At 40.5% G+C, this 24,664-nt stretch overlaps 1 protein-coding gene across 8 annotated transcripts in view; it reads left to right on the top strand.

Moving 5' to 3' along the window:
* The window catches only part of INPP4A (inositol polyphosphate-4-phosphatase type I A), a 134,650-nt gene that overhangs the window by 59,000 nt on the left and 50,986 nt on the right, over window positions 1–24,664 (top strand). For all 8 annotated transcript variants that reach the window (XM_067294405.1, XM_067294381.1, XM_067294396.1 and 5 more), the window contains exons 3-8: window positions 18,290–18,352; window positions 20,835–21,039; window positions 21,894–21,938; window positions 23,453–23,571; window positions 23,689–23,805; window positions 24,364–24,443. In XM_067294405.1, the coding sequence (XP_067150506.1) occupies window positions 20,934–21,039; window positions 21,894–21,938; window positions 23,453–23,571; window positions 23,689–23,805; window positions 24,364–24,443 (467 nt within the window). In that variant the 5' untranslated portion in view covers window positions 18,290–18,352; window positions 20,835–20,933. The remainder of the gene's footprint in view (window positions 1–18,289; window positions 18,353–20,834; window positions 21,040–21,893; window positions 21,939–23,452; window positions 23,572–23,688; window positions 23,806–24,363; window positions 24,444–24,664) is intronic.

Here is a 24,664-nt window from a genome sequence, read left to right as displayed (position 1 = left end):
TACGTCAAGAAGGCCTGCAAAACGGGAAATCTCGTTGTAGCAGCAATGCAGCTGGAGTAATGGGGAACCTGGGAAATGTGTCTGATGGCCATTAGGTAATAACTAACCAGCAGGATGTCTGTAGTCTGTCAGAGGACTAATGCAATTCTGCGTGTAACAGTGTGGTATGGTAGGAAGGCGGTGATTGAGAAACAGAACTGTCCAGATACATAATTCAGAGATGCTTTGAAGTGAATACATAGGGCTACTAATAGTGGCAGTTTGCATACATGCCCAGCATATAGATAAAATATTTAACCAATGCAGAAACGTAGAAGTGCGTATTGATAATCCCATGGTATCAGGCAGTAGTCAATAGGAGAATAGTTGAAGTATATTTAAGGAACAGCTTAAACATTTATGAAGGAGGGTGATTGCTTGGACTCTTCGGATTAGGCTGTTGGACAGCTTGTGCTTTCTGGTTGCCAGTGCACAGTGTGATGCTTGCTGTCTGCTGTACTGCCCTGCACAGAAAAGTGCATGTGATAAATCAAGCATCAAGTAAAATCAAAATCAAGCAATTTGCAGGGCTGGGCAAAGGTGTGTAAGTTTAGCCTGTGACGAAAATAGATTTAGGAGGAGGTTGTTGGGCAGCGAACTTGCAGTCAGTGAGTGAAAAGGTGTGCTCTGGAGTGAAAATTGTGGCTGAAGGACTCTGATGTGCCTGGAGTGGCAAATGACGGGTGCAGTAGTTACAGTTGGTGACAGTCCCTGCCCCAGATACCTTCTTAGTTGGAAAAAAATGCTTAAACTTGTAACTGTCTGTTGGTGAAGAACTGCTCTTTGCCTAGACACTACTTTGTCCTAGCACCAGGCTCGAAAGGGAGCTGAATTCCTTGAGCAAGGGTGAGTAACACGCTTTCTGCTCCGTTGCAAATAGTGAGTTATTCTAAGTGGCTTTATCAGCTATTAAAACAGTGATCAGGTCATTCTTTAGCAGAAGTATCTGTAATATAACAGGAGGAAAATGCCACAGCAAGAAACCTTTCATATGTGCTTCTGGCAACACTGCATTTAGTTCTCCAGTTATTTGTTTATTAATAAGTGCTTAGCCTGTGGTTTTGATGTTTTTAAGTGCCTGGAAAAAAAACTCAGGAGAGAATAGTACAGCTACTCTTTTTTCTGCTTGCTAATTAATTTTTACATAGAGGTACTAAATAGTTATTGTTCTGAGGTAAAAACAATTGTGTGATGACCTCACAGCCCTAACTTGGAAAGCTGCCACAGTACAGAAAAAACACTGTTTATGGACTGAATTGTCAGGAGTTTGGAAGGGGAACGTTCTGTTGAAAGCCCAGTGCTCTGAATGACAGAGAGGATGAACAGCAAGGGAGAGGACTGAGAAGGCAAACATAAAAATGTGTGAGTAATGTTTCAGGTTTACTATTTTTTAAAGAATCATGGTCCATTCCTTGTTTCTGTTATAAGTAAAATATACTTAGAATTTATCCCAGTTTGCTTTTTGCCTTGTTTTCCTATACTCTGGGGTTATTTAACTCCGAAATACGTTTTTCTGGTTAGGAAACATCTTGGGGTTTTAATTTGAAAACCTGCCTAAGCCTTATCTTACTAGCCCACACTCAGAGCATCTCAGATCTGCCTGGTTGCCACCTATAGCATGCCCCAAAAAACTGGAAGAGCATCATTTGAGGAGGTTTCTGGAGAAAAAAAAGATGATCAGGTCTGAGGAACTTCCCCCTTTGGGTTTCAGGAAAAAGGTGTCTCATGCTTCTGTTTGAGAAGGAGGGAAAAATAGAGGAAATTACAGCAAACCTTTCCTTCCCATTGCAATTCCTTTGGTGGGACGGAGGAAACAAATGCAAAACAAAGAGACAAACAGAAGCATCATCAGGTTTGGAATACTTTCCTGGTCTGTCCAAAAACTAATGTAGATCGCTATTTAACATGAGATGTTGAGAAACCAATTTAATCCCATTTCATACTCTCTTAAGGATAGCTATTTATAAAAGTTGGGAAGAATTACCTTCTGAAGGTTCCTGACCCTTTCCGTTCAGGTCTAACTAGTTGCCTGTTTTGCCTGACTTCACTCCAGTTCGGTAATGTGAATCCCATCCAAAGAGTAGAGCTTGCTTAAGCTTTTTAGAAGGTGTTGTTTAGTCATGGTAAGCACTGCCCACATGATTTGCTCACATGGGTTCTTAAACTGTAATGAAAAGATGGAATATTTTCATATTATTAAATAGGGCCTACATGAACTGCATCTCTCTTCAAAAATGCGTGCAATACAAAAGAGAAGGTTTTTCCAACCTATTTGGATCTTTCTGTCGTGGTATTTTAAATAGTATGTTTTCTGTTTGGATAGATTATATGATATAAAAACTAAAAATAAAATGTGCCAAGGTATTTTGGGAATTTGTAGGCAAGCATGACAGATGGAGAGAATGTTAATTTCTTCTTCAAATGCGTTTATGCTAATTTTGCTTTGAAACAAAAATATATCCATTTGGGAATAATTATATTCAAGATTGTTCTCTGATTTCCATATAAAAAAATCTTATTGCAATTCTTGCTAAACTTTAACCCCTGAAATGCCTAAACCACAAAGATGAGATGGTCTAAAAGGTGTATCATGGCTCAAGCCTTGGTGAGAGCTCGGTTCTCCTTGAAAGCAGTTTAAAAATATTCTGGCTGAAATCGTATTTTATTGTTGACTTTGCTTCATGCTCACATGGGCAAACAAAGAAAAGGCATAAAGACGTACTGCTCAGCTGTTAATGCTGAGCTATTTTTAGTGGACTGTTCGAACACTGATCTAGTGTTTCTGAAAGGAGGCTTTTTCAGTGTGCTTGTACACGTTCGCTTTGGTGACTGTCCTTTAGTCAGATCTGCTGTGACTTTGATAAGGTGATTTTTGGAGCTGTCCCAGGCTGTTGCCCAATACTCTCAAACATCCAAAGCAGAGGTGGATAAAACTGTTTTTTTGGAGAAAGCCCCAGCCGTGTAAAGATTCAGATATGGTATACCGTCCTGTAAACGTCTTGGATAGCGGGGCTTCCCCCACTGCGCTTGGGAGCTTCATTCCAGAAACTTGGAGACTTCTGCCTCGAGGTGCTTTTCTTGCTATTCAGCCGACACTCTTACCTTTCTTAATCTCGTCCTCCGAGGTTGCGCAGGCTCTGTTTAACAAGCGTGCCTGTTAATACAGGTAGATACGTTAGTCTTCAGTGAAGGCTGTCAGCGCTAAGTGAGCAAGGCCTGGCTGTAGAGGCTAAACCCATTTGAACTGAGGCACCACTTATCCTTTTGTGGCTGTGGGAGGGGAAGCAGCCACCATGAGCCACCTTGTGCTGATTTTCTGGTTTTTATGGTCTTCACTGTGCTGTCAGGTGTGGATTAAAGGTTTTATCTTCAGTCTAGGAAGGGCGAGCTTAAATCTCTGTGGCAGTTTAGCTGGAGAAAAAGAAAAACACACCTGAAATATTTTTCTGCACCTTTGTTCCTTAAATAAGTAAAAACCAGGATTCACTGTATTCTTTTCTTTTAATACACAAGCTCAAGTTAATATGGGAACTCTTTGATTTTGCTGTAAAGATGATGAATATACTTTAGAAAAGGGAAAAAAAAACACACCTTCCTTACATAAATAACATAACAGCTTGGGGAAAAAAAGGCTGGTAAAACCAAGTTAAAAATCATGTCTAATTAGTGATTTAAATACAGTGATAAGAACCTGTTTGTAATAGGAATACAGGAAAGATGGTAAACAACCAGATTCTATTCTGTTTGCCTCAATACTGTATTCTACAGCAACAGCCAATTTTTAATATTGTGTCCACTGTTACTCACTGGGAGAGGAATTTCTTGCTTTCTAGTTATGTATGTACTGTATATAAATAGTTTAGTTTGGTTCTCGTTGTAATTTTTTCTTGCTGCTTTTTGAACATTTTAGCAGAAGGACTATGAGTGTTTTCATATCCCAGTCTTGTAAGGAGGGTTTAAGCTTGGCACAGGTTTGCAGTCATCACCAATATGAGTGACTTCTGATGTTTTCGTTATTAGCATTAAAAAAATACCACTGCTGCTTTTGTTTATTCTCCTTCCATAGTTCACAGGCTAAACAAGTAAGAACTGAGGAAAAAGACAAAATTAGAGTTTTAGGCATATTTTTAATCTCTTGACCAATAAGGAAGTAATGCAAAATATTCTAGATCAACTGATGCACACTCAAACAGCTGAGTTTGTTGCTAGTTCGAGGGTGAGATCCTCAACAGTATGTTTAAATGGCTGTTGAAGAGAAATTCTGAAAAGTGTCTTTTGTAAACATTTCTGACATGTACAGCACTTAGCAATAGCTTGAAAAGTAGCATTTCATTACTGAATTGCAAACATCAACATTTTATGGTTTATTTACATCCCTGAGAATTTTCTATGAATCAACTTTGAAATCCATATGATATAACAGAAGAAAAGCCTTTTCTCTTTTGGATCCATAAATATGACAGCGAGCATTATTTTGTATTGTGTCCATTGGTACAGTTTATCCTCAAACAAGGGGGTATATGTGTCACTTCATTTGCTTTGATGGGTTAAGCAATAGGTATAAAGTCAAATAAAATTGCCAGTTAGTCTTTTCACTGGAGAAAGAAAGGTAGAAAAGAGATACTTTCAGATAGTATTTGATGTAGAAGGAGGGAAAACGGCAGGCAAAAACTGCTGCGGCGTGATTTTCAGGCAGGCGCTGCTGGGAACCAGAGGTGGATCCCATGGGCTGAGCAGCGACCTAGAGCGCTGGGAGTGAGTGGTCTCAAGTGATGGATCATGTTTTACCATTTGAGATTGTTGGTACTTTTTCATCTTCATGGAGAAATGTAGTCAGTGGTACTCCAGATTGCCTGTAACTGAAAGCTTTGGTATCTTGCTATCCAGTGAAGGGGAAGACGAGCATAGACGAGTTTTCTGGTGATTTTTCTTTGAGTCTTAATGTAAAAGAGGCTCATAACTTCCCCAGTGCAGCTCAAGCCATCTGGAGCTGCTTTTCTGGGTCTTGTTTAAAAACGGTGCTTTTTCCCCTTCCTCAACTGCTTGGAATCCATTACTAGACATCTTTTGTTCTGTATTTTAAATATACTGAAATAGGAACATGACAAGATAGGAAGGGTTTTTTCTATGACCAGCTGCATCCTTTGCAAGGGAGACAGCACTGGCATATTGTAATTTAATAGCTTTTGGCTTTGCAGTTATATGGCAGAAAAGGAGTAAGATCTCTTCTGTCTTGATCAGTTTCCATATCAATGACCGAAAAGGAAAAACTGAATGTGAGAGCTGAAAAGGCTGTGGTTTTAAAGGTGCCCGAAAACCAGACACAGTCACAGCTTTCCCAGAACTGAGAAGGAAATCCTAGTAGATTTTAGACTACTGACTCCTGCAGTCTGCTTTGTAATCTTGGCAGATTAAAGAGTGCTTTTGTAATATGCCAGATTAAGTTGGGAAAATCCATTTAGATAAATCCATGCACGCTGCTCTCACCTACTATGGAAGTGACTTTTGGGAGTCTCTGGGAAGGAAAACAGAATTTGTTTTAACACTAGCTAGCTACACACCACCATTGTCCACTCCCAGACAGCGTAATTTTATATATTTAGGTAATTTTTCTACAGTCATAAAGGGCAGATGTAGCTGCAGTTTTATGACACTTGCTGTTATGCCAGTTTAACTGGAAGCGGAACTATGTGTTTGTGCAGTGGTCATAGTATTTGAAAGATGGAAAAGTTAATCTAAAACGTTAATGTTGCATCTTCTACTTGGCTGCACAGCCAAACTTCTGTACCTTCTCACCGGCTTTAGACCTCTGAAAACACTGATTCATTTGTAGGATTTGGGTTTCTTGTACCACTCTTTTAAATTAGCTAAACTACTTGTGGAGCTTAGTTCGTATAAAAGCTTGCAGTACAGCAGATGTTTTGCCACAGAGCTTTTCAGAATGGAAGAGTTAACAAAGTGCTTTTTGCATGCACACTAATACCAATGTTTCTGCATCATCTTTTAGCAACCTGAATTTTCATAGGGATTTGGCATTGTTACTGCTTCGTTATTAAAAGATCTTCTGGTTTTGGGTCAAGTGGTAGTCTCATGCATTTTAACCAGATGTCCCTGGCTTCATTCCCCATAGATAATGATGGACGCAGATTTTTGTTTAATTCATTTAATGCTGTTAGCAAATTCCTTGTCTGTTTGTTTGTTTTTATAAGTGTGTGCCTCATAAAGAACTACTTGCATTGCTGGGTTTCAGTTACAGCTTGTTTTTATTTTCTTTGTTGAAAAAGCATGACCTTTTTCTTTTAATTGGATAAAGAGTTATTATTAGACTTTCCCTTTTCAGAACTGGAGAATGCCCAGAAGGGCTTTTGCTCACAGTTTCCAAATACAAATTTACGTCTAGATTGAGACCAAACATGGAAAAAATGAGAATGGTAGGTGAATATTTTGTGAAGTTCTGAGCAGACGGAAACAATGCAAAATGAAAAAAAATTGCAACCTTGATGACAATGATCGGTTCTTACAGTGTTTAAGGCAGTGGTTTTAAATTGTCCATGAACTATGCAAATAAATTCATGACAGGTGACTGAGGAAAGCAAGCCTGTTATCAGTAGCTTCAATTAACTTATGCTGAAGATTTCCCTTCCACTGGAAAATTTTTAGGGGGTTTTCAAATTGAAAAAATTGAATGCCATTGATGTGGGAATTTAATAATGCCCCATTTCATTTTGTCATAGTTCTGGGTTGATTCACTTCTCAGAAGTGTTCTCACAGAATTTAACCTTTTCTTTAAAAAAAAAAATTTTGGCTGTTTAAAAGAATGACGCTTTCCACATTTTTTTTTAAATCAGGCAATAACATACAGTTAAAAAGTTATAGTTTTATGACATATACTGAAAAAAATTCTTTTTTGCAGTGATGCATTATAATTCACAGTGAGATCACTGTGAGCAGACAATCATTTTGTGTTTTCAGTGGAAGCAATATATTGCGCTTGGAACACAGACATTATCCCAGTGATGACACTGTCCTGGCAATGTTATGTCTAGCTCTCATTCTTGTATCTTCAGTCCATGAGGACGTGCTAAGTGATCTACATCTGTAGGGATGAGTTCTGCATGTCCTTAAAAAGCTGGAAACAGCAACGTTAGTGCTCCTAACTGTTCAAAATTTGCTCTCCTAAAAGACAGGAGGACAGCAGCCAGCTGCTGGGTCTGCATTTCTTTAACTGGCTGTTGGAGAGTTGTTTATAGCCGTAGGGTCTCCAGTGCCAGCCTGTGCCCCATCTCTTATCAAGGCATTATGTTAGCCTTATACAGCCTAACCTGTATAGGCTGCCTGCTATACAGGCAGCCATGCCATGCCTGTACTCCTCTGCCGCATCCTGCGTCTCCACTTCTCAAGGCCTCTGCTGTCGTACCAGGCCTGTATGTCTCTGTGCTGCATCATTATGCTGGAGTTTTAAACACCTGGTGGTACCATACAAAGATAAACAAAAGTAAAAACAAATTAGTCACAGACATCTGGGCAATTAGAAAAATTGCCATAACAGTTAAACCCAATTAAAACAATGTTTCAGGCGGGTCAAGGAGAGTTCAGACAAAGCAAGCCTGAAAAGCCTCAGTTCTCAGGCCTTGCAAACTCAGTGCAAAGCTTATAGCTGGTCACTAGGACGGGCAATACTGTATTACAGGGCGACAAGGTAACGGCACTGCCAGTGCAGATGATGAATGCTGGTAATGCATTAGCCATCGTCCTACCACTGACTGCCAAACATGGGGGTCTGGGTGTGAACAGCTCGTGGCCCCGAAAGTCCCCAGGCTGCTTGGCGTCTGAGTCTGGGAGCACAAACCAGGAGACGCCTCACAAAATACCAGGACTGTTCGTTACACTGTTTTTCTCAGTCTCGGTGACTGCCCACACTCAGAGGGGACTCCAGGCTTGATTAACCTTTTGCTTCGACGCAGTCCTTATATTCAGCTTTTCATCCTGCCTTTTTGCCAGAAGGTACTGCCTTTCTAGCAGAGCCAGCAGATGTAGGAATGTGTGCCCACACTGAGTTTGCAGCTCAATATCTTAGTTTAACCTGTTGCTGAAAGTGGCTTTGATTAGATGGTGGACTATGGCCTAGAGTGGCTGAAATGCAGGTGCCTGTTGCCATCTGGGCTAGAAGAGCAAGGTGGGCAGCTGTGGGCAGAAACATCATAAGCTCGAGGGAACCTTTTTGCCTCAGTTTTTATGGCAAAAGGTCTTAGCCATAATGTAGTCCTCCTCATGTGAACGTAGCTAGACGTCACACCGACAGGTTCTCCTTTCGTCCCTGTTGCCTTGCTTTGGTGGCGATTTGACTACTGAGGCTGGCAGGTTGCTTATGAATTTCTGAGAAGGTGCGGTGAGGGGAAGGCAAATTCTGAGGCTTCACAAGTGAGTAGGAGAAGCAGACTCCACTGTTGCTAGCCTTCAGCATCAAAAATGGAGAACTGGATGCATCAGTCATGAGAGCAAGTTACTCTTGAACTTTAAAAATGGAAAATAATTTGGGATGCTTTCCTCATCTTACCTATCTCTACTGCATCCATGAGAAACTTGCTTTAAAAAAAGTATGATTTGGATAAACTTGGCCTGTAAAAACATACCAGTTTTATAAGGCATGTTAGTGCTTGGAGAATTGACAATACTATGATATTTAAGCTCATGTTTTTGAGCACTGAGTGCTGCAGTGAACTCAGCACTAATATTTGCCCTTTGACCTTGCATAGCATTTGTATCTTTTTGTGGTTGTTGCTACCATCCCTGCTGCAGTTGGTTGGGTTTTTTTTGTTTATTTTTAAACAAACTTTTGAAACCCACTAAATTACATCAGTTCTAAAGACTAATCAGAAGCTGTTGCTGAAAACAAACCAGTAGATTTAGGCTACAGTTGTTTGAAAATTGTGGTAAAAAGCTCTGGACTCCAGAAATGTGAAGTCCATGGCCATTGCCTATAGGAGTCTTAAATTTCTCTGAACTTTAGACTGAAATGTTTGTTACATTTGGTCTGTTTGTGGATGAGAATGAAGGAAAAGAATGTTAGAGCAGAATAAAAAGAAAGTTTTGCCCAACATGCACTGCAGCTACACAAGCAGATGCTACCTGCTCGTTTTGAACAACCCGCCTTAGTCTGTAAAATGTCAAAGTGAGGAGAGATGAAATTCTAAAGAAATAATACCTACAACAATTATATTCCTCTACAAAGATTCATATGTTTGATGATTTTACAGGTTAAACTGATTGGAGTAGTAGAAATACTTTTAGTTACTCTTTTCAAAATGTACCTTATTTTTTTCATTTTAGAGCTAGCATCATAATATCCACTACAGGACATTTATTTTCTATAATAAGTCCTTTGTTTAATCGCACCTCAGCACAAAATATAGTATTTCAGTATGACTGATACTCAAAGCTTAAAATCTCATGGAAATTTTCATCAGGGGGGACAACTGTTGAAATATAATATTCTAATAGAAATTTGTTGATTATGTTGTGTTGGAGACTTACTTGTAATCAAATTCATAGAAATATTTCAGTGATGTTTGGTCTGATTTCATCTTAAGAGGTCACTGCAAAGACATGCGAGCCACGTATCTTATTTCTTGCTGTATTTTTGTGGGTCAGGTACTTAGGCTTATTTATTCCAATTTTGTCTTACAGGTTTAGGCTTTTTTATTTTGGCAACCAAACAAGGAGAGTTTCAATATACTCCAGATATTCTTCCAGTACATTTTGAATTTCCTGTGTCTGTGAATACGTGTGCTTTTTTCCATAATATTGTGTTTCAGTAGCTCAGCAGTAAGTTAACAATTCGTTTAGGAAATGATAGTGCCGGGTCCTGGCAGCAGCAGTTCAATTTATACTCGCAATGGACTTTGCATTTTGTAAATCTGGTGAAATGTCCTTTCTCTTAAAATCCATTTGTAGTTATTCTGTGTTAAAAATATATCAGCAAATACCTTAGTCATCAAATTTGTTATGTAAAATTACAGCTGGTTAAAATTCTAGCTTTCTGTGAGCTATCTCACTAGGCCCTGCTTACATCTTGCAATTTTTTCTTCTTACCCGAAATCATATAAAATCTAGTCATATTGTCTACTGCTGGTAATTCTGATTAACACATTCCCTGAAATGGAACTGCTGTTGCCCCAGTCGAAGTGCAGAGATGTCCGTTGCTCTGAAGTTACAGTCCTAACCTGATTTTCTGAAGAGCGTCAGTAATGTCCTTGTTTGTGACCTGGAGCGTGTAGATGGCGACATTCGGAGAGCTCTGAAAAATTGCTTCTTAATATCTTGCGGCTTGGCCGGGAAGTGAAATTGTGGCTTTTCTCTGAAAGGGAGATAGATGCCTGTAGCAGTTCCTTGCCTGTAGCGGAAAAACTCGGGCTGATTAGCGTGTCTCAGACCCATCAGCTCCTTTCCCACTTCCCCTTCTTGTTGGCCTCGAGAATACAGCTGGCTCTAACCACGTTGTGAAGGGCAGGCAGATGCGCGGGTTTGGGTGTGCGCATGGGCCGGGGGTCCCGGACACAGAAGGAACTGTCCTGGCACATTTGAATCGTCTGATCTGGGGTGCCCCTCCTGCATCAGGCAGTGCCAACAGGACAACAGGGTCCTTTTAGTCATCTCCTGTCCTCCTCCTGCTCCTTCCTAGTGCACACGAACCTGAATCAGAACATTTTTGAATATATAGAGGCTGTGTCTAGCTCAAGACCCACTCAGAAGTAGGCTTATTTCTTCTTTCAGAGTCTTTCCTGAGGCATAGCTAACGCTGACAGGTGATGAGCTGGGATCTTTTGCGCCATTTAGCCCCAAGTCCCACCAGTTCTTGAGAAGCAGCTGAGCTCTCCGTCCCTCCTTACACCTACAAGACCTCCTCCTTTTGGCTGCCATCTCCTCAGCTCACATCTGTGCCTTTACCCAGCCGGTGGAAAACCTTGTGGTTTTCCTAGCTCCGAAAGTACTTCTACTTGTTCCAGGCACCTGGGCACTAGCGCACTTCCCAGGCTAATATGGGATGCCAGTGCTTTCTGATTGCTTTCTGGAGGCCCCAAAAGCTTGTAACTCACACTGGAGCAGGATCAGAGGAGTATGGTGGGGGCTTCCCCATTTCCACTCATGGTTTTGTAAGACAGGTAATGCACTGCTTTGTCTCTGCAGTAGTTGTTTTTTTCCTTCAGTTGTTTCTTCTCTTTTCTACAGTCTTGCTCCTCTTCCTCTCCAGTCTCCTGGAAAGGTAAATGACTGGGAGAGCGACTCTGTTCCTTCCATGTCCTTTAATCTCCCAGCAGTCAGGGGTCTGTTCAGATTTCCTCTTGGAGCATAGCTCCTCTCAGCAGAAGCGGAAGCAGGATTTCTGGCTGCCTTCTCCCTAGTCTCTCCGCAAAACCTTGGCAAGAAAGCAAACCAACCCTGGGGGGGTCTTTGGCCCAGATCCTAGAAATCTGGCCAGGCTTTTTTGGATGAATTTGAAGTGTTTGACAATGCCAGCAAAGTGGGGTCTCTGTATGCTGTCTAAATAGGTTTTCAAGGAAAATATTTTCAGAAACTGGCAAGACACTGAGACAGCAATTGCACCCCAAGCCTTTATACCTTACAGGGTGATCTCACTGTTGACCCACAGGCTGGATTTGGCCCAAAAAAGGCTTGGTTTCCCTGCAACAGCTGCCCTACCAAAGCATTGAAATGGGAGCAGTGGTGGGAAGCGCAGACTGTTGTTGGAGTGTGTGAGGACCAGTAGCTGCTAAATGTCTTTTAGCGTGTCCAGATACTTATTCATGCAAACTGCCAACATCCCACCACTTGGGAAGGAGGAGTTGTTTACATGACTACGGAAAGGAATCCAGGAAAGAGCCTTGCAGTCAGAGTCTTGGCTCACAACTAGCATCTGTCCCACCGATACAGTAAGATGGGGGCAAACAAACAAATCATTTCATTTTCCAGGAAGCATAAATGAAAGCAGCACAGAGAAAGCAGATATCTGGAAAGAAAAAAATATATATATTCCATTAGAAAAGTCATCCTGCTTTGTCACTATTAGGCATAATCTATGCACGCACTATATAAGAAAAAAAGATAATTTATGTATCATAAATACACAAAACACAAATTAGAAGTGCAAAACATGTTTATGGAGAAATATGTATCAACATATTTGTATTAGTAGCATAAATCTCCAGTTTTGTTATGCTGCATAAGTCTGGTTAATAACCTTTGTGGAATATTACTCCCACAGTAACATTTATTTTAGTTTCTAAATGTGTGACACTAGTTGTTTTGTTTCCTGAGTCAATCAGTTATGTCATATTGAAAACACATATGTTAGAGAAAGAATTCACATATTTCTGTTTTGCCCTCTGACACGGTTACGTGTTTTTAATTTACACAGACATTTTAAACAGTAAGCATAGGAATCACAGCAAGTCAGAGGAGTGCCATGTAAAAATGAAGAGTGCTTGGGAGATTTTTCATGATACCTGTGACCTGATGGAGCAGTCTTTCCATTTGGGAAAATGTAGTGTCAGGAAAATAAACCCTAACATGGAGTCTGTGACCCCAGAGGAGAGTTGGAGCAGAATGCAAGAGCCACACCAACACGTGGAGGTCAGCGTTAACACATAGCGGGTGGTGGGATTCCCGGAGAGTTTTGGTCAGCAGAGTCTGGCTTCAATTCATGCTACATTAGTCTGTGAAGTAGGTAAGTATTATAGACAGGTAGATCCCTAGACTTTTTGCTGTAATCAAAGTTTGGCCAAAACTTCTGATTACAGATCTAGTTTCAGTGCTTTTATTTGCTCTGTGTTTTCTGCTCTCTCGTTGCCTGTATATTGGAGAATATTTTACTGCTCTCCGCTACTTCAGGGAAGAGAGCCTTCCTTCTGCAATCAACAGCAGTAGTGAAATCTTCAGCAGATTTTAAGGTGTGTCTAGTTCATCTCCCATTTCATGTTAAAAACTGTTCATGTTGGGATTTTTCTGTTTTTCTTGCTGTTCTCCCCGCTCCTCCCCTACCCTGCAGCAAGAGGAGCGTAGAGAAAGGGTTAAGCCGTTTGGGTATTGTGGTTAGAACAATGCTGTTTGTCCTGTTTTTGTTTTGGGGAGCAGTGGCGAAAGCAAGCGTTGTGAACATGGTGGTTTTGATGAAGGATGATTTAAGGAAAGGCAGGCTTTAGGAGCATGTCCAAAGGACAATCAAATTCGGAAATGTGCCCCCACTTTGAACTCCTCAATGGAGCTTACGTCATTCCGCGCCCTTGTGGACTTTTCCCCTGCCTGTGTGAGCAGTCTGAGACCCGCAGGTCGCGAGTTGGAGAGAAGTCATCCTATGAGCTGGAGACTTCACCAGAACGTCACCTGCATGTTTCCTGAGAAGAGGGTAAAGGTTAATCTAGAGACAAGATCATCTGTAGGCTGTTTCAGTTTTTGTTGGTACAACGGTGGAGGAGGCTGGGAGGGTTGAACTTCAAACCGTTCTGTAGCACGCCTATGGCTCTGTGCTGTTGTTCTTTGCTCTACTTGATGAAGGCTCTTTGCAAAATGAAACAGCCGTGCTTTTTCCTTTTTAGTTCCTGTATGCAAACCTATGTGTTACGAATGCTCGCTTTCACATGTGGGCGTGCATATTTTTGTGCTCACAGAGGGAGTACTAAAGAAATAGAAATGTTGTGATCACAAGTGAAATTAAAACATTATCTCATTAAGTTAAGAATAATGCTAATTGTATTTCAGTTGTGCAAATTAAGACTATTTGTCTATAGTCACAAAGAATTAAGTGGCCTAAATTGCAATTTTCTATTAAAAGTATCCAAATATATTAAGGAGATAGAATTAGGTTTTTAGATTGATTGTGTTTTCTGAAGCCTCTAATAGCTGCATGGGGGGAAAGTGATCAAGAAGGAAAAGAGAATGATTTACGGGTTTGTGTGTAAGTGGGAGAGGGTGGAAGAGGAGGCAAAGAAAGCCATTTCCTGCTGCTAAAATGGCATTTTATCTAAATGCCACTGACAGGCTGTATTTGGGGATTTCCATGCTGCATTAATGCGTTCATTGTATCTTGCAGTAGTTTATTTCTTGCTCTCTTGGAAGACTTTTACCTGTTCTTGCTGAGGCTGCCCACCTAGTCAGAATCCTTAGGAGGGCTTTAGCGAGTGGCAAGAAAGACTGCTCAGGGCAAACCTTTTTTTTTTTTTTTTTTTTTTCGTGGTAGTCATGATTCTGGTCAGTGGAAGATGGGAGCATTGAATCAGCTTGTGAGGGGAACCTAGTTTTAAGGAGCAGATTGAGAGGAGGGAATACAGCCTCTTAGTGGAGCTGAAGGACTAGTACCTGCTGAGCATGTTCTTGGTGGGGAAGCAATTTCAGTGGGAAGCAAAGGGCCATACTGGATGCTAGCACCACTTGGTTTCTTTCAATCCTTGGGGGCATGGTAAGGGGGATGTGGTAGGTCATGGAGGGAGTGAAGGATGGTGGAACTCCATTGCCAACTCTTGGATCTGCGACTGGAATTGAAACAACTTATTATGTGGTCACCGGCCGTGACCGGACTGTTTGTAGCTCAGGGGAGAACAAATGACCCATAACAAATCTTATGGCTGCATCTATGTTAGCATTTTAGTTCACATTAGGAACTCTTTTCTGAAGTGAATCCTGCAGTCATCTGCAGTTACTTTGTTTTGGTTCATGTCTTGGAGCACATGAACAGGATGCCTTTTGGCTGTAGCTGAGTAGGACAGTGCACTCTGGTAGCATGCTCAGCACTCTCCAGCCACAAATGCATGTTCAGTCCACAGGGCCAAACTAGTGCTAGAATGAAGAAAAACCCCTGAGAGCGTATTGTGTGGATATCAGGTTTTTGGCACCATCTGTTCATTCTACAGATCTGGTCTTGTTGGGATAGCCTACTTGCTAATGTAGACATAGCCTGTGTTGCTGACCCCGCAAGTTTGACTGGAAAAAAAGAATGTGGCCCATGGTGTCACACTCGTGGCCCTGACTTTTCCTGTGGTTGAGAACTGTCTCAGATTCAGGACATCCAGCACATCATTAAATGAGACAGAAGAACTAAGTGCTCATGAGACTGTAGAAAATAGCTCTTAATCAGTGTCAGTCTTAGAAGGGTGTTGTTGGGAGCTACTGTCCTTGAGCTGATGCCCAGTTCTTGGGCTGCCTCTGCAGCCGTGAGTGATAGAGAGTGATCCAGACCTTTACCTCAGACCCTGATGCAGGGCAAATGGAGTTCCTTGCACCTTCTTTTGCAACAGCTGTGAGAGATGGGATGCTGGACTTGCTGGAAGATTGGTCTTGTGCCAGCATGGCAAATCATGTGTTTCACTGCCATAGTTCTCAATGGTTTGAGGTTAAAAAGAAAAAAATCTAGCAGGTATCTTAAAGGTGAGACCCTTGCATGGAAGGCAACATAGTCATAACTGAGGAGAGCCTGGTATTTCATCCTTTCCATGATTTTGTCCACAGTGATACAGTTAATGAGATATTGGAAGCTTGGCCAAACTGTGGATACGAAATACATACTGTTTCAGACTGTATTCATTTTCACTTTTTTGGTCACTCTGTATATTGCTGAAGCGTTCTAACCCTGAATATAAGAAAGCTTCTCCTAAAATGTTATCTGTAGAATCCAATTGCCTGAAGGTGCCCTTTTGATGTTTCGAAACAGACTGTACTGCAGCCGCAGCCTTAATCTGGCTCAGTACTGTGAAAGCAAAGGTGCTTAAGAAGTCCGGAGAGTTGTAAAACTAACTGCAGTTCAGCCAGTTCCCCACAATTGCTTCTTTACTTCCTCTTGGAGATGATGGTAAACTTTTAGCAGGATTGCATCATTAGACATTTTTTCAGAGCATTAAATAAGCTATGAGACTCTCTCTTTCTCTATTATTTTCTTCATAGAGATGTACCAGTAACAATTAGCATTCCACTGCTCTTCCATTTTCTACTTCAGCATGCCTCTGTACCAGACCAAATACCCTAAGCCCAGAATGATATGGCCATAGAAAAGTAGAGTCTCAAAGTGGATTTTGGTTTTGATGATAGTTGGAGTGGCTTCTTTCTCCTGCCTCTTGATGTATGATTTGGGAAAACTCGTTTCCCACAGTTTTATAATGATTGTCAGAAAACAGGTGTTAGGGTGGAGGAAGGTTTGATCTCAGCTGACATACTTTTGTTTCCAAGGGTAGTTTGGTAGGAGATTTTTTTACGAAGAAGGGAACAGACCAAACACTGCCAAAATGGTAGTGAAGAAAAGGGGAATATTAGATTCTGCTTGTAAAGGGATCATTTTGGGGCCCAGAGATAATAATCATTTTTGCTTGAGCTCTTTCAGGCAACCAGAGTGAGACCAAATGTCTGAAAGTTTCAAGCACACAGGATGTGGGGCCGTGCAGCTGAGCAAGTGGTATTCGCTTCCCACGGCCAATAGCCAGTACTGAAGGTAGCTGGCCAGAAATGGCATCTGATGAAGATCATTTCTTTGGTGCCCTATGCATTTCCGCTAATAGTTAGAGCAGCAAATAAATGTTCACATAACAGGCCAGAGGCTTGGTGACAAGCTTTTCTGTATGATGGAGATGACAAGTTATTGGTATTGGGGTCAACAGCAGCTTTTGACATTTCTGCTGGAGCCACAGTTAAAACCTGTGCTTGCACCGAAAGTACATGAGGTGCAAAGCTGCATGTATTGTCAGCATCCACTATCTGCAGTATTAGTAAGGACAAAGCTGAAGGCTACAAGTAAGTGCACTATGGTGTATTCAAGATTGGGTTTGCCTGAACAAGATGACTAAATTACATCAGCCTTTGAGCTTGCTGACTCCAGCAATGATACTTGTTTAGGTGCCGTCTAAGGAAACTGGTGTGTTTGTACTACCTTCAATTTGGAAGGAATCGTACCTCCATTGATTTCTGTGAAAAACATGGTTATAAAATTATAACAGACATGCCTTGTTTCTTCATTTGAATTGTAGGCCATATTCTGCTCGCCTACTTGAGGCGTAACTTAAACATTGTGAAAAAAGCCTTTCAATTCAAGAGAATGATCAGAGCACCTATCATTTGGGTCTGTCAAGCAGACTGCGGTGAATGGAGGGAAGCCATCACTGCCCGAGGATCACAGCTGTGGGAGGGATTCATTTTGCGCAGCTCCGGCATCTGGCCTAAGCTAGTCATCTAAATTCTTTCTATAGGAAGAGAAAAAGGGGTATCTTCATGGGGTGATTCATCCCACCCACCTTAGAAAAGGGTGATTCATTCTCTGGAGGTGCTTGTGTCTCGCCATTGACTATAGAGAGAAGCTGGGCAATGAGCTGAGACCGTATACCTGCCTCCTACACAGTTTGAGTTAGGTGAGATGAACGCCTTTCTCTAAGCGATAAGGACCTCAGCAATCTTGGGTAATTGATAGGGCAGGCGATGAAATCGAAAAGTCTAGATTGGACATCTCCATCTCTTTCATTGTAGCATGCCATACATAGGATGTCTTAAAAGGCACGTCCTGTGAATGTAAACATACTTGATTTAGATGGTACCACTAACAAATACAAACCTGCAGTTATCCTGCAGTATATTGATAAATAATTTACTCTTCTTCCGTTATACTTACTGCTAGCTGTTAGTAAAAGCCTACCTGGCCTAGTAATTTCACCCAGTGGAGAAACAGCCCTAGATCCTGATCTTCTGGATTTATGTGTTTTGACTACTCTGCATGTTCTTTTCTCCTGACAGCAGCAGCTATAACTCTTCTAAACAGCAAAACTGTGAAATTGTAGCTTGGATTCCAGGCTTAGCTGTAGGAAAGCAAGCGTAGTAACGAATGCTATCTAACTCTCAACATACCATATACATTCCCTTAATAGTGCCAAGCCTTTCTGTAAACATTTTAGCATATGTTTCTTACTGCCATTCCACCCACTCACCAAATGCTGACCTGAAACCAGTCCTCTTCAGCATAAGCTTATTTCTTTGTGTTCCTGCTCTGACTGGCTATTGCAAGGACTAGTGCTGGGCAGGGTCCACCTGGATATCATACTCTCCTCTGTTTGCCAGCGTTGTTGCTCTTAATTTTCAGTGAACTTTTAATACGAGAGCCAGTAATCGCAAGTGAAATTTACAGCTAATCTGAGAATATGGTACCTTTAGAAGAGACTTCCTGAATATGCCAATTAAGCTGTATAAAAGATCGATTTTTCATACTGATTATTTTGTTCATTTTTAGATGTGGACTTAACTGATGTTATGAAATGCAAAATCCATCCACGCAAGGGGAGAAGAGCCCTCTGTAAGTACAATCAGTGTCAAGGAAATTGAAAATGTATCATTAGGTGAGAATAATAATAATGCGATTTAAATGAATAGCTGAGGATACAAGGAGTCTTTGAAAATTATTACACTCAGTAACATTTAAATAGGAGTAGTTTCAAAACCAAATGTCTATCCCCATTTTAGCTTCTCAAGGATTGATCCTTTTAAGGGTGTCAACAGCTACAGAAATTTTGGCTGGAAAACAAGCAGACTCTTTCACCTAACTGCTTTCTGACCTGTAGCTATGAGAACATGTTAGTCATTCTCTGGTAGGTTGTTTGTACGATCAGGGAGGGGAACATTCTGCCTAAATCTCTACAAGCACATTTTTTAACAGTTCTGTTTCATTAGAACACTCAAACTTAATGGACTTAGAAATCATTAAGCATCACATTACATAATGAAGCAACCAAGTAAAACCTATTGCTCAAAGAAGGAAAAAAAGTTCAGGAGAATGGAAGGACTTGGAAACTGGCAAAGAGTTTCAATGGAAGTTTTATTTAACCAAATCTTAAGAGATTCAGTACTCTTCCAGACAGACTGGTGGTTCACTAACCAGTTACCCACTTAAACAGAAAAAATGTTATTGTGAGAGTTGGCAAACGCTGGAGCAACCAGGTTGGCCAGAGAGGTTGTGGAGTCTCCATCCTCAGAGATATTCAAAGCCCGACTGCACATGGCCTTGAGCAACTTGCTCTAGCTGACCCTGCTTGCAGCAGGAAGGTTGAACTAGATGATCCCCAGAGGTGCCTTCCAGTCTCAACTATTCTGTGATTCTGTATGAATTAGAAAACTGCCTGCTTTAATTATTGGTTGTCATGATATATTACACCTGTAAGCAGAGTGTCATGGTGCATACTGTCACTGAATCTCAGAACTTTTGGTAATGAGGATGTTCAGGGTTCTCAGTTTCTGCTGCTTCCATTCAAGAAGCAGAAACTGCTTGGAATTAGTTTATGGCATTCTGCCAGTGATTTATTACTATATAAACCTGAGTCACAGAGGGAAATTACTTTTTCTGAGTGGCAATAGCCTGGCCCACCTGCTGGACAGGGCCCACATCCTTCCTTCCTCCCTAGCATGAGCTCCATGTTTAAAATTCCACTCCTAAGCTCATGTAGATGGCCAGGGTTATGTTCAATCCATTCATTTATCTTTGAGGCTTAAGGTGCACCTAATTTTAGATATCCAGTGAAGCAGTCCTGTTTTAGAAGGTGCTCGAGTTCCCTGTAGAGTCACTGGAGAGAGGTAGGTTCTTTTCAAATCCTCCAGAGGGAGGTACTGACCAGTTAAATTTAGAGGCTTGAGTTAGGTAGATCAGATGCTCCTCTGGAAGCGTTCAGTCATATCTAAAATTTCTGCCTAAAACGTAAGTAAAAGTTAGGTGCTGTATTTAAGCAGAATGCCTCTTGCTCATTGTGAGGTGTCTCAGCCTAAGAAGGAAAAAAGAGATGTTCTCATTATGTGGAGTGGTTGAGATGTTTTGTAATTTGAATGAGGGGCTGCTGTGGAGGCACTGGTCACTGTAATACAACTTTTCAATTTTTTATATTTTGCTCCTGTCACTTCCTAAATGAATGGACACTATGAAATGAATACAAAAGTTTTATAACTGCAGTGTTAATATGCCAGATGGATGGAACATTCAAATTTATCAGCCAAACCAAGTACACCGCATTTAACCACATTTAGCAATGAAATGACATGTTCTATAGGCTGCGTGTTTGTTTTCTAGCGTAACGTTTGACATTATAGGCACCTTGAGGGGAAGAAAATCCTTTGTGCATGTGCATACGCCAATAACGCGTAGGGCAAAGGAAAAGCGCAAACGCTGCTCTGTGCGCCACGTGAGCAGTCATCCCCTAACTTTTTTTTCTTTACATAGCTATCCCAGAATTTCAGCCTCACTCTGGCCCAACAGGTTTTATTTATAGTTTTCATATCCCTTTCTAATGGCAGTAGAGCCTAGAAAGACAGTTTGCTGACGCTAACAACATTTCCTGCCCTTTTGTTCTACATTCCGCCGCCCCGTTGTCCCTTTGTCCTTTATCTGTTGGCCTACCTCGGCACAACAGAGGCCCCATCTGACGAATTTACTTATGCTCCCCAAGGATTACGAAAACCAGAAAACTTCATTACGGATGATTTAATAACTTAGACAAAGGGGGAAGAAAGCAGCTGCTCTGTTAATGAGTCTCTCTCAGCCCCCATTCTCTGACAGAAAAGCCTTTCTTGCATGTAGCACAGTCTTCACCAATTTGCAGTAAAACGCTACAGATGCACTGTTCATGCCAATTGAGTTACCGGGCATTAGATCTGCCTTGAGCACTTTATTTGAATGGCCCGAGGCAATTTTATGGCTGTAGATTTGCTGCTGTTAAGAACAGCAGTAGCTGATAGTGGCCTAAAACTCTGGTGCATGTTTTTGCTCTCATTATTGCCTCCCGTGGTAATGTTAGAGGAATAGCAATTGGAGACAACCTGCTGCGCTCTGATCCTCTGCAAGACAAACATCACTAAAGCCCAGCAGCACGAAAGGAGGGGTTCTTCATGACAAAATGACAGCAAGAGAACACAGTCCCCGCCATGGTGCAAAATCCCGCACTGTGCAACGGGCCTCCACCATTGACGTCACCTCTGACATGCTAGGCCTTTCTTTAGCAGGTATGTACCTTCGTGTCAGCTGTTGCTCCACTGCTCCTTTCAGCGTCTCCTTTATACTTCCAGTAGTTTTTTCTTTCCATTGCTAGAAAGTTTAGATGCATCTGGTTATCTGGAGGGAATGGGATAAAAGAATTACCCTGAAATTATAAAAAAAAGTCTTAAAATTGCCAATTTTTAAATAGACTAAACACTAAAATTGGGGAGGGAAGAAAAAGAAGAGGTTAAACTAGATTTGGGGCATTTTTGTTTATCAGTCAAGAATAAGCAATAGGAGGAAAAACAACAAGAATGTCAAGGTTGTTAAGGAAGGATCTTGGCAACCTCCTCATATGACATTGGGTAAAATTTTTAAGAGAGTTGGGAAGCTGAGATTACTTTCCCTCATCTTTACTGGTGAGTAAATTAGGATTATAACCAGTGGAGGCTTTCTCTAATTAGTGAGCAAGACAAATACTTTCAAACTTCTCCCTATTCACTGATCACAGAGGAAACATATTTGATTTAATAATAGTGGAGCTAATAGTGGCTCAGACACTAAATAGTTTTAATCCTGTTGTTTTCTGCTGAGATTTGGGATTCCATATTCCTATAGTCCATATAATTTTGCCTAGTTTTGCATATTTTAGTGGTTGTCCCAAGATGTTTTATAAAATGAGATTGTCAGGTTTTTCAGGTCATTTTTTAGGTACCGAAGATTAGCTAATAAATATTTTAAATATTATTCATGGTTCATTGAATTAAAATATTAATATTTTCTGTAAAATATAATTTTTCCTCTGTATGACTGTAACTGCAGGGAAAGATTTGTATGACAGCAGTGGTTGGTAATCTTGTGTTAATTTTCTGATTTACAGGAAACATTCAGGATCCAGATGAGCCAATTTTAGAGTTCAGTTTAGGTAGGTTTAGAGGTTTTTATGATTATTTAGAACTATGCTAATTTTGATGGTATGTGCTATGGAGTATATGTGTCTATTTTTTATTGTTGATATTGAAATATCTTGCATATAGTAAGGATTGAAACTTTGATTTTTATGGAAATACGGTACAGCAGCTTTCTTGCTGCCTCTAAAAGTATATTTTAATACAGTATCTTTTAATAAACAGCAGTTTGATTTTGTGATACTTCTAAAAGTCTTTATTTAAAATATTTGTCCTATAAAATTTAAAATGTTTATTACATGAATGTTATATTTAAACGTTTATTATGTTTATTTGAAGGCACAATGAAACTGTGTCTTCAATCTCAGTGTATCAACAGTTCAGATCTTCAAGCAAAGTGAAGATTTACTGGAAACACCATTTTAGGATAGAATATTTTCTAAGAGTTAACAAATATTACATGTACCTTCTTTTATTTGGTCTTTGCTGTCAAGTGATTAATGTGGGATGCAGAAGTGTCCTAATTTCTGGGATGGTTAAATATGGACAAGAAGCTTGTGTACTGAATCACCACACTTGAAGAATAAGTGAAAAACATTTTCCCAATGAAAACTCAGTCCATGTTTTCAACTGCAGCATGGTTTTCTTGGCTAAATAGCAGGCTAATATTTGGGAATTTATGCTCTGATAGTATGTTTGAAATGAAAATTAGAAATTTGTCTCAGATGTACGTAAATTGTGTTATGAGTAATAATTTTAACTGGAACTCCTCAGAGCTGAATAAGTAATTTTAAATACCTTCAGATAAACTAAAAAACACACACATGGAACTGCAGAGCTGTTCAGTGTACATTTAAACATTTTGTTTGCCCAGCTAAAGCAAACTTGGAGCACAGTAGCTGTAGTTACCTGTATCTAACTAGATAAAATTTAGCTCTGAAATGCAGTGTAATTATATAGAATCACTCACTGGAATTTTTGATAGTTGTTTCCTACTCGCTGAATTCCCTTCCCAGCACTTAAAGTCATAGTAACATTTTAGAGGAAATAAATTAGTGCCCTTTTGCAATTACAAACTAGTTCTCCTCGGAGCAGTGCTGCTTGATCAACTTTCAAGCAATTCTGTTGGTTCTCCATGGCAAAATACCATTGGCTTAATACAGTGGGCTTAATGGAGTGTGACTTCAGATCAAATGCAGCCATGCTCATGGGATTCCCAGTGGAAAAGCTGTGCATGGACACTGTTATAATGAGCTGTGCCTGAGGGATGGATAGGCAGGTGGTGGAAGAGAACAATTTAGATTACACCCATACAGCTTGGAGCAAGACTATCTAATTACACACGTTTACTGTTCGCGTGGAGAAAGGTGAAGGATTTCCACTTTTGTGTTGTGGCAATAGAGTGAATATTAGGCCTTTCATGGCATTATTGCTCAGGGTATGTAATAAGCTTTTACAAAAATTGTTGAGTTTTACAGCAGTATTAAAAAGACCGTGAATCTAAATTTATTTATCTATTCCATACCTAAAGCTTGCAGCGAGCTGCTAACTCCATCACTAGATCGAAAACCAAATAGTTTTGTAGCAGTGAGTGTAACTACACCTCCTCAGGCATTCTGGACAAAGCATGCACAGACAGAAATTATTGAGGTAAGTGGTCAGATACTGACAGATTAGATTTTAAAACTGAAGCTAATGCAAGAAGCATTCCTTCCTAACAAATATCACATTGCATTAATTTTTACCTTTTTTTGTTTATGATTATAGGGAACAAGTAATCCTATCTTTCTAAGCAGCATTGCCTTTTTCCAAGACTCTCTTATCAATCACATGACGCAAATCAAACTCTCCGTGTATGATGTGAAAGATAGATCTCAGGGAACAGTAAGTATTTTTCATTCTGTTGCCTCCCCAGGCACTGTGGGCTTTTCGCCACAATACTGATTGAGGCCCCAAGTGCCTGCTTTCTCATGACTTCTTCAGGGACAGCAGGGTTGTCCCTGCCTGTAGAGTGCTTCATGGGGAGACTCAGGGGGAAAAAGGAATACATCCTGAGGAGGTGCGTTCTTCACAAGGAGCCAAGTTTGGGTCAGGGAGTGAAAATGAAGCATTCACCTAGGCAGTCTGAGTCCCATTCTGTTACTGCTCTCACTGTTCCTGTGTCAGTGGGCTTTAGCTTGTGTATTTTGAGAGGTGTCTTCCCTTCAGTCCTAGAGAAAGAGAAGGGCTTATTGCCCTCGAGTAGAAAGGGATTTCTGAGAAATTATTAAATTTATTAAATTTAGAAGGATTTTAATTAGTTATGTATGGGCATATGCACTTATATTTTTGTTCTTGTATTTTTGTGCATAATAATTGTATTTTAGACTTCTGTGCTGTGGACAAAGGCTTTGTGCATTGCAAAGGTAAAAATTACAGTTCTGGTACTCATCTTCTTTCCAGATGTATTTATTGGGTTCTGGGACGTTCACTGTAAAAGAACTCCTTCAGGAGAGGAATCACAGGTTGCACTTAACACTAAGGTTTGTAATGTTCTTCTGTTCCATTTAGGAATTAAGAAATCTTAGTTCCTGAAAGCGTGCTTAAAATGCGATGAAAGTTGTCCATGAGATGTGATAAAACCCTTTTTCTTTTTTTTCATTTTTAAGTTCCAGGCCACTATTAAAGGAAAACAGATTTTGTATTATATGGTAATTAAAACATGTAGAACAAAACCTTTTTCAACATGGTGATAGACTTTCAG

The sequence above is a fragment of the Apteryx mantelli genome, chromosome 1, assembly GCF_036417845.1.
Source record: "Apteryx mantelli isolate bAptMan1 chromosome 1, bAptMan1.hap1, whole genome shotgun sequence".
Lineage (NCBI taxonomy): Eukaryota > Metazoa > Chordata > Aves > Apterygiformes > Apterygidae > Apteryx > Apteryx mantelli.
The sequence above is the reverse complement of the archived record's forward strand: the minus strand, read 5'-3'. Positions and strand labels throughout refer to the sequence as shown.